The sequence below is a fragment of the Ictalurus furcatus genome, chromosome 7 (genome assembly GCF_023375685.1).
Source record: "Ictalurus furcatus strain D&B chromosome 7, Billie_1.0, whole genome shotgun sequence".
In the NCBI taxonomy this organism is placed as follows: Eukaryota; Metazoa; Chordata; class Actinopteri; order Siluriformes; family Ictaluridae; genus Ictalurus; species Ictalurus furcatus.
In genome coordinates this window covers 7,061,546-7,076,935 of record NC_071261.1, presented here as the reverse complement: position 1 = coordinate 7,076,935, position 15,390 = coordinate 7,061,546, and the positions used below count along the sequence as shown (strand labels likewise).

The following is a 15,390-nucleotide window of genomic DNA, read 5'->3' as shown; positions in this document are numbered from 1 at the left end:
GACATGCCAATCCTCCTGCCATGCATGTCTTTGGACTGGTGGAGGAAACCGGAGTACCCGGAGGAATCCCCTTTAGCACAGGGAGAACATGCAAACTCCGCACACACAGGGCAGTGGTGGGAATCGAACCCCCAACCACATCTGGAGGTGTGAGGCGAACGTGCTAACCACTAAGCCACCGTGTGCCCTTGTTGCTTATTATTCTCTGTAACTTTTGTTTCTGATGCTTTCAGGTCATCCTGCAATATTTTTTTCAAATAACTGCTGACTTCTCTCTTAACTTCCTTATCATTAGTCTGAGAGGGTGTTGAGAAATCTTGCATAGCACACCTATCCAGGCACGATTAGCTGTTGCTCCAAGAACTTTCCACCTGCATAGTATTGAACCAGTTGTACTGACAGACATGTTTGAGATCTGTGGTATTAGTGAGGCCAGCAGGGGGCGCTGACCCAGTATAGTGACAGGTACACTATACTGTAAAAACAGCACTGTCTTTTGGACGAGACGTTAAACTGAGGTCCTGACTCTCTTAAAAATCTGTACACAGTGTGTATGCACGCTTCTCCGTTATGATGATGATGATGTGATTGCACAGGAGCATCGTAGGCATCGTAGACACATCTCTATGCAACGACAACATCCACGTAGTACATTCAAGTAGAACGTGAGGCCAATGTCTTTGACATGGATGCCTCAATCACCAGCAAGTCTAGTCCTTCTTGTAACTCATTTGTATGCCAGAAATACCCTTAAAATATACTCCGAAACAGGAAGGAACCTTTTGAAGAAAGACTATTCCAGACATTTGACCTGGAATTCCAGGTGCATAACTGTTACCCTGTTACTATTCAATTGTTGGCCACATCCAATTGTTAATTGTGCCAGAAGAATGTTTAAACAATATGAGTCTTCCGAGGAAAAAAAAAATACACCAATGGTTCAAACGTGTATGTGGCAGGTGGAAATTCACTCTACTGAGCTGTTTAAATACAGATTTAAGGATACATGTAAAGCTCTTTTGATGAAGTAGCTTATTTGCCTCTGTTGTCACATCCAGCTGATCAAGTGTTTCCTCATGTGGGCTCATATCACATTGTGATGCAGAAGAGAAATGGACTAAATGGACTTCCTAACAAATTCAACAGTATTTTGTCTTCTTGATTCTTTAATGTCAATCATAACAGAGCAACTGTGGTCAAAATGGAGACAATAAATCGTAATAAATGTCTGAAGAGTTTATATATCAGAGCATGATGATTTAAACTAGTTCTAGTGAGAGTAGTAAGACATGTGGACCACGCTTCTTTGTGACAGAGGAACATTTTCAACTGCACTGCTGTTTGTTATAATAATAAATACTACATTACATGGCCAAAAAATACAGTCCCCGTCTGAAAGTACTGGAACGGCTGAGCCAGTTAATTCTTTTGTTGTTGTTTTTTTTTTGCTATACACTAAAGACATTTGGGTTTGAGATCAAAAGATGAATATGAGACGACATATCAGAATTTCTTCGAATTTCTTCGAACATGGGACCTTTTGTCTGAACTCACCCATTTATCAAGTGATCAAAACTATTCCACCTTGTTACTGACAGGTGTTTCTTGGTCTGAATCCTGGGTTTCATCCTGCGAAGCCTGCATTTGTTGTGAAAAAGGATAAACCAACATGAAGATCAGAGAGATGTCTATGGGAGAAACGCAAACCATTTTGAAGCTGAGGAAAAAAAAAAAAAAAGAGGGGAAACCAATCAAAAGCCATAGCACAAACATGGGGCATAGCCAATGCGACAATTTGGAAGGTCCTGAAAAAGAACCAGACATGAAACAGGCCCAGGAAAACAACAGCAGTTGATGAGAAACATTTTGAGAAATGTCAAGAAAACAGGGGTTCTCGAACTTTTTGGAATCAAGTGTAAAAAGAAATTCCACGGACCCCCTCAGTACAGATGTGTTTTATGAAATCAATCTATTAATTAATTTTTTTTTTTTAGCAATTTATTTTATGAAACTATTCCAATATTAGGCTTGTTAGTTAAAGGTATGTGTTATAATAGTCATTTCGATCTACTTGTTTCTGGGTTTGAATGAAACCCATTCAAGTAATCAGTCAAACAGGCTAATTTAATACCTATAGGAACTTAGATGCAATCATTTTGATAAATGGCGGGTTATAATTTGACCATAACTAACAAAATAAAATAAAAATCACTGACCTCACTTTGAGAAGATTATAGTAGAACTGAGATCAAAAAACACACAACACCAAAAAAAAAAAAATCAGACGTTTGTTTCCTGCTTTTTACTTCTTTTTTTTTTTTAAATAATCATTTTATAGACATTTTAATATGTATATATAAACAATGATTCCCAGTTTCCCCACCTATTACCCAACACACAGACATCCACTCACTGAGTCTTCTTACATTCAGAGGAATACTTGCCATAATAAATAATTTCTCTTCCAAAAAAACAAACCGAGCAAAGCCAACGCACACAGCGATAGTGTCACAATGAGAACTACACAAAACAAGGCTTCCGTATTACTGCCATCAAAATTATTATTATTATTACCGAAATGTGCACTAAACCATAACAATGTCCAAACAGAAACATACGTCATAGTCCTCATTATGTGTTTACAGCTCAACATGGTCATACCGAGTTATTTGTGATACTGGAGGAGAACGATCAGCTCTATTTGTCCAATTTAATGGTAAGGTTGTCAATTTTTTTTATTTTTTTTTAAATAAAACGTCTCAAAAGCTGACATGCTTCCCTTTCAAATACAGACTTGAAAGATGGGAACACAGTTATGCTAATGAGTCCAACATCACAAGGGGACATATCGTGACTTCTTTAAGCGGCTCACGAATCCGGCAGTCCACTGAGTGCGTTGCTTTGCGTTCCTTTAAATGACAAAATAGATCATTTGCTCTGAGAAAATAAAATCTATCGATAGAATCCATCTTCTTTATACATTCGTCACGATCCCGACCGACTCCTATCGGTTACCGTCCGTTCGTTGTGTCCATCGTTGCACAGGTTTACAAGACGCGTTGTCCCGTTTGGTTCATAACCGTGGTCGCACACGGTCAGTCCGATCAGGTGAAACGACCCGGGCTGTCTTTAATGGCGGGCATCTGAAATTTACACTCACACAGATGTTTCGCACTCTGGAAGTTTCGCACATTCTTCCATGAAACTCCTTTGCGGATTTCGAAATGGCTCCTCCCTCAGACCTGCCCTCTTGAATGGTTTAAAACGCTGACGAGAGACAGATCATCAACAACGGAGATAAAAAAAAAACAAAAAAAAAAAAAACAAAAACGCTTGCAGAGATCTTAGCGGCGGGACGAGATTATAAACGAGTAATAGTGTGTCTAAACCGTGTTAGCAAATCAAATATCGAAAATACTGACAGACACTCGATCTGGACAAAATATAAAAAACCCGATCTTGAGTTCACAGAAGCGGGAGAGTGTGTCCTCCATTAACATGCATAACCTGGATATAAAGCAGGGGTAAGAAGGTTAGTCCGAATGTACCGGGGTGAGCTGAGCTCTGAAATACGGTGTCTGTGGAACGTAACGGTTGAAATACAGCCAGGAATCACTCTCACTTACCCACTGAGAACTACAGCTGTGCTTAACACATGTGCCTCTATATATATATATATATATATATATATATATATATATATCGAGATATATATATATGAACAGAATGATTTCATGTACCGTTGGGTCCAAAAGTCTAAGCACTTGTGAAAAAGCTTGTATTTTGCATTATTTTCAAATCTAATGCAACAGTTTTCTTTACAAATGACGATCTTGACAACAACTCGAGTGAAAAGTAGAGGCGTTTAAACATTTTCAGAGTTTCTTCGAATTTGGTACGCCTCCTTTAAGGACCGCGTGCACTCGAGATGGCATGGACGCCACACAAGTTTGTGCAAAGCCTCGCGATCCGCTTCAGATCCGATCGGTCGTCCGAACACGCGCGTCGGTAGCTTCAGCGTCAGCTTCCATTTAAGTAGTGCCCTGGAAATGGCGCGGAATCGCACGTATTCGATATTCAAGATATTGAACGTTTTACTTCCTTTGTTTGATATATTTCGAAAATCTCAAACCTTCTGTTTTTAAAGAGAGATTTTCCACGTGGCGCCGGACCTTTGGACCAAACTGTAGCTGGAAAGAGCGACGGAAGTCATTTTGGACACAGAATTTCGATTAAAAAATGTTAAATAAGTACCTGTTCGGCAGGGTTAGAGTTAACCCATGACTCCCGGCATTCACACCTGGCAGTAAATCTGGGTAAATCTGATTGTATCCTTCTACGAGCGGCACTCAATTCTAATACGTACCAGAAAAATCAGCACGCTCTGGCTATGTGGTCGTGTAGTTGTACAGCTTGTGGGTGTTCTGGAAGGTTCTAGGAAGTGCCTGGCTGTCACATTTGTTTCCAGAAACAGTGTTTTTACATTTTGCCCAGAGGGGTGTCATCAACCCTTCCCCAAGTCAAGAACTAAGAGACCCACCCACTGGCTTAGTGATACCACAAGCTGTCCTAAAAGACAGGACTGTTCACCTCCTGTGTGTACACACACACACACACACACACACACACACACACACACACACACACACAAAATAGTCCTTCTTCCTTAAAACACCAATGCATGTTTAAACAGAACGTTGCACATGCTTGCAGACATGCTCACACACACACACACACACACACACTAATACACACGCTTACACACACACATACACACGCCTCTGCTTTTCCACCGTCATAAAGGAACCTCCAGGAGCTTTTTGTGCAGGTACTGCTTCACTTCCTCAATTCCATTCAGCTTCTCCAACTCCAGATATGGCAACTGATGAAGACAAGCAGACACACAGAGGGGTGAGACCATGAGACCATGAGCTGGCATCTTCTAAACACGCTGAAAACACACCACCTGACGTACCTGTAGTATAACGTAGCCTAGCAGCTGCAGGTGGCGGTCTCTCATGGCCCGGGAACCCACAAGCACATCCGAGTTGTGGCAGTAGTGCCATTTATCGTTTACCGACATGATCACCCTGCATGCAAGAGAAGCACACAAGACACTGGTGAACATGTGATTAAGGGCTAGATACATTTGTCAGACATTAACATTAATGTACACTGCATTATCGATTACATTATCTATCACGCACAGCTTTTTCTAGCACTTTCTTCGCTAAATGTGGGGTAAGAACCGCCTTCTTTAACACAATGATGCCATTTGACGGACACGGCATTCGACCGAGCACAGACACAAGGATCTTGTTTACGGTTCTGCACGGTTTCAAACGAAACTCTTTAATCCATTTTAACGACGGAATCCCATGAACTTTTCAGTCCGGTAAATACATATTACCTGGCAATGAAAAGCTCACTTCGGTACGGTATTTAAAATTCACGGTATTTCCCACTGGAAACCGATGGGCGTATACGCGAGTCCGTCAGCTTGCAACTACTGAGATTTCTGAAGCTTGCAGACATAAAAGTACACGGTACGTATTTGACAATCTGTGGATTGTGGGCAGATCATCTGAGGCTGAGACTAGAGGGAGGGTAATATTAGGAGAAATATTAAACTGCGCAAACACTCGTTAAGCATTAGACAAACAGTGCAAATGGCTCATTGTAATCCAAGTTAAATAAAGTCCAAGCTAAATAAAGACCGTTTTGATGAGCTCAGGAGACAGCCTGTTGGGAAGCCTGAGGGACTCGGTGTAAACTAGAGATACTAAATCTTCTAATATTTTGAGATGCTGGATGCTTGATTTCCATGAGCTGTAAATCGTAATCATCGAGGCTTGAAATATTTCACTTTATGCGTAATGAATCTACAATATATGAAAGTTCAACGTTTTGAATGAAATTACGGAAAAGAAATGAACTTTTCACGATATTCGAATTTTTTTTTGAGATGCACCTGTACAACTGAGCAGTTGAGGGTTAAGGGTGTTGCTCAAGGGCCCAGCAGTAGCAGGCTGGCAGTGCTGGGATTTGAACTTCAAGAGTCGACGGTCTTAACTACTGAGCTACCGCTGGAATGTGACGTTGGACTGACCTTTTAACGTGCTCCCCGGTTGTCCTGTCCAACTCCGAGGGTTTTGCTGAGTGCAGCTGGAGTGGAACAGCAGTCACCGTGTTGGTATCTCCTGCCTCATAGGTCACGCCTTCATAGAAAGGTGTGATATTGCAGTCTGGTCCCGAATTGGCCCCCACTTGGATGGACGCACCACTCTCATCCTCCAGTATCTTTCCAATAGAGAACTGGAAGAGGGAGTCCTGTGGAGCAGTGGCCCCGGGGACAGCCGACCCGGCTTGAGCCAGACACTCTGATGGGCTGCTCAACGTTGAACTGTCCTGGCTCTCCAGAGAGTGCTCCTTGGCCAGGCTGGTGTAGTAATCCGAAGCTTGGTAATACGTGTTGTACTCCAGTGGCACCGCTCCATTAGTGCCCGCTCTCTGGATGTGGGGCGGCAGGAAGGTGGAATCATTTTCTGGCTGTTTGTCGATACCCTCCTCTAAAGGTGGTGAGAAGGGAGAGAACTTCTGGAAGTCAGAAGTCAGAGCAGCAACAGATGTGGAACCGTCCTGTGATTTGGGGTTCACGACCGTGCACATAGAAGAGTCCGCTGTTAATGACACCGCTGCCGAGCCTGCTCTGATGGGAAGAACGTGGCCCGCGTGGTCTATCCACAGCAAAAAATCTGCGCAGTGGGTTGAAAGAACCACAGATGAAGCAGAAGAATGAGAACACCACTAGATAACTCTGACCTTTTTGTCTATGGAAACGTGCCGATATTTCAACACCAATATGTCGAAACGTTACTCTATACCCGTGTAATATCCTGGAGGTAGAACTTCATCTTGCTTGTAACCATGCTCTCCAACCAGCTGCCTGAGGGCCTCGGCAACAAGGCCTTTATAACTATAACATAAAAGACGAACTCAAAAAAATGCACACAAAACGATCATTACTGTCCACACAACCCTTTGCGCATAGACTGTACACAATTTTCAAAAAACACTGCCATCTACAGGCAGAGCGATTTATAATCACAATTTTCTTCCGGACAATTTATAAACGATATACGGATTTTACAGATCTGCTTCATGATTGAGTACCGAGGACGATAAAATACAAGACACCGATATATATAAGTTACGGAAATGAAATGTAGTCCTCCGACAACCCGTGATAAGATCTGACCCAACTGCGTCAGATAAACCTGGATTACGCTATCAAGTTATATTTAATAAACTGTTCTCACACTCCATGGGTTATTTCAAGATCGAGGGCCAGTCTGAAAGCTTTATTCAAACAATTTACAATATTAAAAAGGATCTGTTTCAATGAAAGCAGTCTACGTGAGAGAAGATATTTAAAAAAAAAAAAAAATTTTTTTAAATCTGTCAATTTATTTGTGTATTTACAAACAGAATATACGGGAATTAGCACGGGATTACGTACATGAATGAAAATCAATTAGGAATGCATTTGTATTTCCTGGCTTTCCGCTCTGACCAAGATAGGAATGTATTTTGAAATCAATCATCATATATTCATGGTTATGATGTGTGTTTTGTTACCCAGGGAACGCAGTCTGGGCCATTTCAGGTTTGCCAAAAAATGTGCCCCCCCCCCGTCCAATTCACATTGAAAGAGCTGTGCACTGACCTGTATTTGCGGTTGACCTCGTCAGCGGTGAGTGCGTGGTCGAACATGAGCACTTTGTGCGAGTCCTGCAGACGAGGCCCTGTGTACTCTCTGTGCTCAAGTTCCACCGCGGCGTCCAGCAGGGACAGATAGCGGCGTACGATCAGAGCGTACGGACTGTCTGCGGAGCAGCACACGGCAAACAATCCGGCTTAGTGGGACAGGATGAAATACGAGTGCGTTGTATAGAACGGTCGCTACTGTGGCTAAGGGGCTGGCTGCGAATGTCTGGGGGTTTCTCAATAAATCAGTTACTTAGCTAGATCGCTGGTTCATGTTAGCCTTCATGTTAGGCAGATTCATTGGGCTACACCAGCTAAACTAATGACCTCTCGACGAAGCAGACCTCTAACCCACACTGGCTACAACTATACGCGCTCGAACATACGTTCATCTCAGTCCAAGAGTATTTATGTTTAGACTTTAAAAAGACACAGCAAATGAACATGACTAAGGAAAAGTAATAGGATTCAGAGATTTGACGGATTATCGTATACAATGTGGAGGAAAAAGCGCTGATGTACCGCTGAATGATACAGCGGTGAAGTGCAATCGAACTTCGAAATCCAATCGAAAATCAAAGGATTTTTTTCCCCGTAATTTAATTCAAAGTGGAACTTTCATATATTGTAGATTCATTACACATAAAGTGAAATATTTCAAGCATTTTTTTTTGTTTTAATCTCGATGATTACGGCTTACAGCTCACGGAAATCAAACATCCAGTATCTCAAAATATTCGAATAAAGAATTTATAATACAGAAATGTTGACCTGAGAAGAGCTCTAATCAGATAATTAACTCAAAACACCTGCGAAGGTTTCCTGAGGCTTTAATCTCTCGGTCTGGATCAGTACACGACCACAATCACGGGGAAGATGGAAGTAAATGTTGCGTTTCATTTGGAAATCAAGGTTCCAGAGTCTGGAGGAAGAGTGGAGAGGGACAGAATCCAAGCTGCTTGAAGTCCAGTGTGAAGTTTCCACAGTCAGTGATGATTTGGGTTGCCATGTCATCTGCTGGTGTTGGTCCAGTGTGTTTTCTCAAGTCGAGAGTCGATGCAGTGTCTACCAGGAGATTTTAGAGCACGTCATGCTTCCATCTGCTGACGAGCTTTATGGAGATGCTGATTTCCTTTTCCAGCAGGACTCGGCACCTGCCCACAGTGCCAAAACTACTAGTAACTGGTTTACTGACCGTGGTGTTACTGTGCTTGATCGTCCAGCCGACTCGCCTGACCCGAACCCCATAGAGAATCTACGAGAGACACCAGACCCGACAATACAGACGAGCTGAAGGCCGCTATCAAAGCAACCTGGACTTCCAGAACACCTCAGCAGTGCCACAGGCTGATCGTCTTCATGCCACGCCGCGTTCACGCAGTAATTCATACAAAAGGATTAAAACCCCGACCGAGTATCAGTGCATAAATGAACATACTTTTCACAAGGTCGACATTTCTGTATTATAAATTCTATATTCGAATATTTTGAGATACTGGATGTTTGATTTCCGTGAGCTGTAAGCCGTCATCATCGAGATTAAAACAAACACAAGGCCTGAAATATTTCACTTTATGTGTAACGAATCTACGATATATGAAAGTTCCACTATTTTAATAAAATTACAGAAGAAAATGAATTTTCCATGATATTCTAATTTTCCGAGATGCACTTATAGTAATGTGAGACAGGAGCAGGATCAGATAGAACACACAAACAATCTGAAACTCATTAACGTAATATAGTACTAATTCAATCTGGCAGACTGATGCAGAGATTTGTGAGGGGATGGACTCACTGGTGACGTTGCTGATAAAGGAGGGCGAGAAGACCCGGTGCAACACCAGGCTGGGAAAGTGCCCCAGTTGGAAGAGGGACATGAGGATGTTGACGGTAGCCAGCGGCGAGCTCAGAGCCTTCATCTCCAGCACCATTTCCAGCTTAGAGAAGAACTGAGTCTCATTAGCAGGCCGATAACTCATGCGACTGAAAGGGAACACGAGCTTCTGGATCACCTGGAAAAACAGCAGCATAACACCAAAGAGACACAATACAGATTAAATCATTTTTACAAAAAAAAGACAACTTTGCTATGTTTTAAGGGAATACAGATTCAAATAAAAATAATATTAAATCTGTCAAACTGTCCGAAAAATAGATCTCCAAACGCCAACAACAGACAAAACACAAATATAAAGGGACGCCGTTCAGTAAGTTAATGGATTATAATATTTCTTATTATAATGAATGATGAATCGAATCCATTGACTCCAAGTCAAACGATTCCCATCCCCACTGGATCTTCGATCTTAATGTTAATATTATCCCGTCTCACCTTGCTGTCTAAGTACTCGCCCTTCTTGACCAGGAATTCTGCGATGGTGTCCAGTAGTTGTGTTTCTCTGAGACGATGGCGTGCGATATACTTAGCAATAAGAGCCATGGTGTAAGGGGTGATACTGTCTACCTTTTTAGGCAGCTCCTCTAGAAGAAGAAGAAGAAGAAGAGAAAAGGTCATTCGCTAATGTACTCACCTGGACTACCAGGCAAACGAATCAAAATTCTGGACAGGCGACCATGTCCAACATTGTTACAGTAGAACACCAGGACTCGAAGAAGTAACTAAGCTAATCTAAACAGCTGCTGCAAACAAACATGACCGTAAGCACAAGCTTGGAGTCTCATTTACTCATAAAAGAACAAAGGCTTATTGGAGAGAAAATCTAATAATGCCTAAGTAAAGACACATCAATTCACTCCTATTAGCGATATTTGTTTTCGAAGTGCCCAAACTCACCAGCTAGGCTACTCACAAACTTCTCCTGCCTGTTCTGGTAGAAGAGGTGAGAGCCGAAGATGAGCTCAAGGCTCTTGTTGCTGGCCTCACGGGCACACGCTGCCAGCATCTCATCCAGTAAGGTCATCTCGTGGTCACGTACGCAGCTGACACTGGCCAGCGTGTGTTTGACCAGGCGCAGGATCTTGCGGTCGACCACGAGTTGTTCGGCGGAGGCAGCGTCGGCCGCCTGCTGCGCACGCCACTTGGTGCGGTAGTAAGAGAGCAGCAGGAACAGCGTCTGTGGGTGACGCTCGCGCTCGATGTTCTTCTCCAAGCCTGCCAGACACGACTCGATGAGCGGGTGCTGGCTGGACGGGTGCAGCTTCATGCAGCTGCTGAACACCATAGAGATGTCCTTCTGGTTGAACTGCGAAAGGCGGCCCTGCGACTCTTCCTCCAGCACCTGCACTATCCGAGAGTCACTGGGCAGCCCTGAAGGAACACGACGCTATGATCAGCCGGAAATATCAGCAACACCTAAAGTAGTGCTGCACTGAAATATACTAAAGAATATTAATTGCAATAACATTTCTTTGTCTTCATCATGTACTAAAAGGGTAGATCCCCGAACTAAAACCAGTACGTGTAGTCTCAAAGCTTCTGGCTTACCGAGTGCGGCCACGGCGTAAAGACAGTTGACGATGCTAAAGTTGTCAAACTTGGAGCAGTCGTTAACAATGGCGTCACAGAGAGTCTGGAAGTCTGGGTGATCCAGAATCTGTCGAGTCGCACCATCACCCGATCCTACAGCAGGAGTTGAGGACAGCGCTCCGTCTGCAGCCACACCACTGCTAACCAGGCTCCCTCCTCCACTGCCAAACGCTCCAGCCTGCTGGAGTGCCAGGAGCTGGCCGATTTTCTGTAAGGCGATAGGGTAGTGGTTGTGCGAGATCTTCCCCGGGTTCTGCGTGACCCAGCGGAGCACCTCGTCCACGCTGCGCGAGCGGTCGATCAGCCGCTTCATGGTGAAGAAGGTGTCGTAGCTCATCTTCTCATGAATGAAGTTCCAGGTCTTCTTTTTGCTGTGGTGCATGTGGGCGTGAGGCTGGTAGTGTGGAGGGGGGAGGTGAGGGACCTGCGGGTGGGTGTGGTAGTGCTGATGAGGCTGGTAGTAGGTTCGGTGGGCATCTACACGGCCCTGGTAGAGCGGAGGAGGGAAACTCTGAGGAGGCGGGATGTGGGGGTGATGAGGGGCGAGAGGGTGGTGATGATTCTCCAGCATGGCTTGCCCTCCACCCATCAAACCAACGCGGCGACCAGGCTTGCCCCCTCCACCGCTGTACAGGCGCGTGGCATACATGCTGGCAAGTGCACCTTTAGCCAGAAGGTGGGAAGGCTGTGCAGGCAAGGAAAATCTCCTGCAGGTTAAGAGGCCAAGGCGAGAGGGCAGTGCCAGCATGGTATATGGGGTGATTCAACACTAAATATCAACACTGGATACCTAAAACAAAGAAAGACCCAGTATTACTGTATCGGTTTTCAAAACACTCATGTGACATGACACAAATCACTCCAGGTCACATTAATCACTCGGGTATTTCACATATACAGAATGAAATACCTCAGTTTAACAGTGTGCAAGCTGCACGTCCTAAACATCAAGACATACGTTCCTACCTGAAACACACTGAATCATGAATATCAACAACTCACGTAACTTACATACATACAAACCAGGGTTTTCCCTACCATCGCAGGGCGCAGCACCTAAGTGTGAATGAATGAGCAGTCACTGTTGTTTTTACAAACTGACAAACAAAACAAAACTAAACAGAGCCGTGGCTTGAACTCAAACGAAAAGAGAAGTCAGGAGAATTCCCAGTGGGCCGCCCACCAGATTTCTCTCTGTACCTCACACACCCCCACACTTTTTTAATATCAATGCCAGGCCCCTGAATCGATCGACTGAATCGAAAACGCACAAATATCGAATCACTGGCGAAAAGAATCGATATATTATCAACTTGAGTAAGAAAGTCGCAAGCCATCAATAAGGTAAGCCTCAACTAAAAATAAATGAATATAAACTTTTTTTTTGTTAGGGAGTAATTCTTGAAGATGTCAACAACAGGCGATGTAATGACGTAACGTAATATAAATATCGTGATTATTCACGTCGTGATCCTGTGGATATCGTTATTAAAGTACTGTTATGAAACTGACTGAATGCACTGGGACTTGCTGTACCGAGTAGCTGACTGGACAGTGAAGTGCACCTATTATGCTTTTTTCAGATATTACCTTTCATGTAGTGTGTATATAGAGCTGTTTGTGAAGGTAAAAACTTCAAAAATCAAAGCGCACGACAAACGGAGTTATCGACTCCCAAAAGAAGGAACCGATTCTGAACAGCTGAATTGATTCGTTAGTGATTCCAGACTTAATTCCTGTACTAACCTACGTAGGTTTGTAACAAAAAGCCCCGCCTCTGGTCTTCATCGGCTGCTCGCCGACAGCGGTAGACCAATCACGACAGACTGGGACGTCTGACCAATCAGAGCAGAGTATGCTCTCTGAAAGGAGGAGTTTAGAATGAATCATTGAACGAGTCATTTGTGACACTGTGTGGGGAAAAGAGTAACGCTGCAGTTTAAATTATGAGCATGTTAAAGTGTTTTTGATCTCGGATGCGTGTAAATCTATTATACGAGATGTTTAAAACAAAATTATGCAAAAAGTTATTATCAAAACCATAATAGGTGCACTTTAAAATCCTCCTCCATGTGAAATAAATGAAACGCCTCACCAAAGCATAATGAACTCATTACTATGGCATCACCATACAGTATATCGCGTTGTATACAAACCCTTAAGACGGACAGCTGGACAGTCAGTGCGTTCTTTACACTTTAGTGTAAAAGAAATGGTTTTTGAACGTGAAACCTGATAAACGCATTAAAGGGTGGTCATGGGGGCAGGGGGGACTTGGCAGTTAAGGCTCTGGATTACTGATCAGGTGGTCAGGGGTTCAAGCCCCAGCACTACCAGGCTCTGTGTTACTGATCAGAAGGTCGGGGGTTCACGCCCCAGCACTGCCAGGCTCTGTGTTACTGATCAGAAGGTCGGGGGTTCACGCCCCAGCACTGCCAGGCTCTGTGTTACTGATCGGAAGGTCAGGGGTTCACGCCCCAGCACTGCCAGGCTCTGTGTTACTGATCGGAAGGTCAGGGGTTCAAGCCCCAGCACTGCCAGGCTCTGTGTTACTGATCAGAAGGTCAGGGGTTCACACCCCAGCACTGCCAGGCTCTGTGTTACTGATCAGAAGGTCAGGGGTTCACGCCCCAGCACTGCCAGGCTCTGTGTTACTGATCAGAAGGTCGGGGGTTCAAGCCCCAGCACTGCCAGGCTCTGTGTTACTGATCAGAAGGTCGGGGGTTCAAGCCCCAGCACTACCAGGCTCTGTGTTACTAATCAGAAGGTCAGGGGTTCAAGCCCCAGCACTACCAGGCTCTGTGTTACTGATCAGAAGGTCGGGGGTTCAAGCCCCAGCACTACCAGGCTCTGTGTTACTGATCGGAAGGTCGGGGGTTCACGCCCCAGCACTGCCAGGCTCTGTGTTACTGATCAGAAGGTCGGGGGTTCACGCCCCAGCACTGCCAGGCTCTGTGTTACTGATCAGAAGGTCGGGGGTTCAAGCCCCAGCACTGCCAGGCTCTGTGTTACTGATCAGAAGGTCGGGGGTTCAAGCCCCAGCACTGCCAAGCTGCCCCTGTTGGGCCCTTGAGCAAGGCCCTTAACCCTCTCTGCTCCAGGGACACTGTATCACGGCTGACCCTGCGCTCTGGTGTATGCGAAAAAAAAGAATTTCAGTGCTGTAATGTATACGTAATCAATAAAGACTCATTATCATCTCATATATGATTTTCTGCCTCACCTCACACATTCGCGTATGGATTTGTTTTCTTTTTTTTTTTTCTTTTAATCCAAAGTGACTTGGCAGCTGGGATTTGAACTCATAACATGCTGATCTGAACCCCTTCAGCCAACACAACACAACACAACGCTTCCAAAGCTTTTAAAGAAACCAGTTATTATACTTACATGTTTAGTTTAAAGCAAGGCGCAAGGGTGCAGAGCCTGAAGCCATCCGAGACACAACAAGACAGGGATACAAGATTACATGCAGCCGCGGAGAGACACTGTTTACCAACAAACCGGAAATACAAACTGAACTGCAGCTAGGTGTTTACAGTAAGCGGTGAAATAAAAGCGCGCATGATAAAGCTCTCACGGAGGGACGGGTTGTGGAGTGATTAGAGAAAGACGAGTAGGATGGGATGAAGTTTGGAGGGGAGCTGACAGGCTGAGAGATGTTCTGTCCGCGTCAGGAGCTCCACTAACACGGCCTGTCGGAGTAACACACACCGGGGCTGGAGCTGTGTGTGTGGAAGCGCTCCGTGGACCAAACGCCAAACCTCCGACTCCAACACCACTACACAAGTGTCCACTGTCCGGGGGAGACACAGCTGACATGTGTCCTGTAATGTCACACCCAGGCTTTCCTTGCACTTCGGTAACAGCAGTCCGCCACCCCGGTCTCCGCCATCTTCCCGGAAGTCAACACTGGCGAACAGGAAACACGTCAGAGTCAAGGGACCTGAAGGCTCGCGCCGAAGTGTGGGCTGTAGACGTTACTGCAGGGTTGATGTATACAGTATCACTCTTTCCATCCATTCATCCATCCATCCATCCATCCATTATCTATACCGATTACCCCAGTGGTTTTCAAAGTGTGGGCCGCCAGGGGGCGCCCGGGGTGCCTCAACAATTTGGTGTGAAAAATA

The 15,390-nt window shown here is 44.6% G+C and overlaps 1 protein-coding gene across 1 annotated transcript; it reads right to left on the bottom strand.

Moving 5' to 3' along the window:
* Positions 1-2,153: 2,153 nt before the first annotated feature.
* Positions 2,154-15,149, bottom strand: fastk (Fas-activated serine/threonine kinase). Its single transcript, XM_053628080.1, has 10 exons — positions 14,648-15,149; positions 11,216-12,047; positions 10,565-11,038; positions 10,103-10,251; positions 9,566-9,782; positions 7,727-7,886; positions 6,885-6,976; positions 6,110-6,755; positions 4,976-5,090; positions 2,154-4,882 (listed from the first exon to the last, which is right to left on the bottom strand). Exons 2-10 carry the CDS (start codon positions 12,003-12,005, stop codon positions 4,796-4,798), a joined length of 2,730 nt encoding a protein of 909 aa, XP_053484055.1. The 5' UTR covers positions 12,006-12,047; positions 14,648-15,149; the 3' UTR covers positions 2,154-4,795.
* Positions 15,150-15,390: the final 241 nt, after the last annotated feature.

What these genes read in the sequence shown, in the direction of transcription:
- fastk (XM_053628080.1), bottom strand. Translation starts at nt 12,005, where the DNA reads ATGCTGGCACTGCCCTCTCGCCTTGGCCTCTTAACCTGCAGGAGATTT. An exon ending in GCGAGTACTTAGACAGCAAG is followed by an intron (nt 9,783 to 10,102) that starts GTGAGACGGGAT and finishes CTGTTTTTCCAG; the next exon opens with GTGATCCAGAAGCTCGTGTT. An exon ending in TAGGCTACGTTATACTACAG is followed by an intron (nt 4,883 to 4,975) that starts GTACGTCAGGTG and finishes TGTCTTCATCAG; the next exon opens with TTGCCATATCTGGAGTTGGA.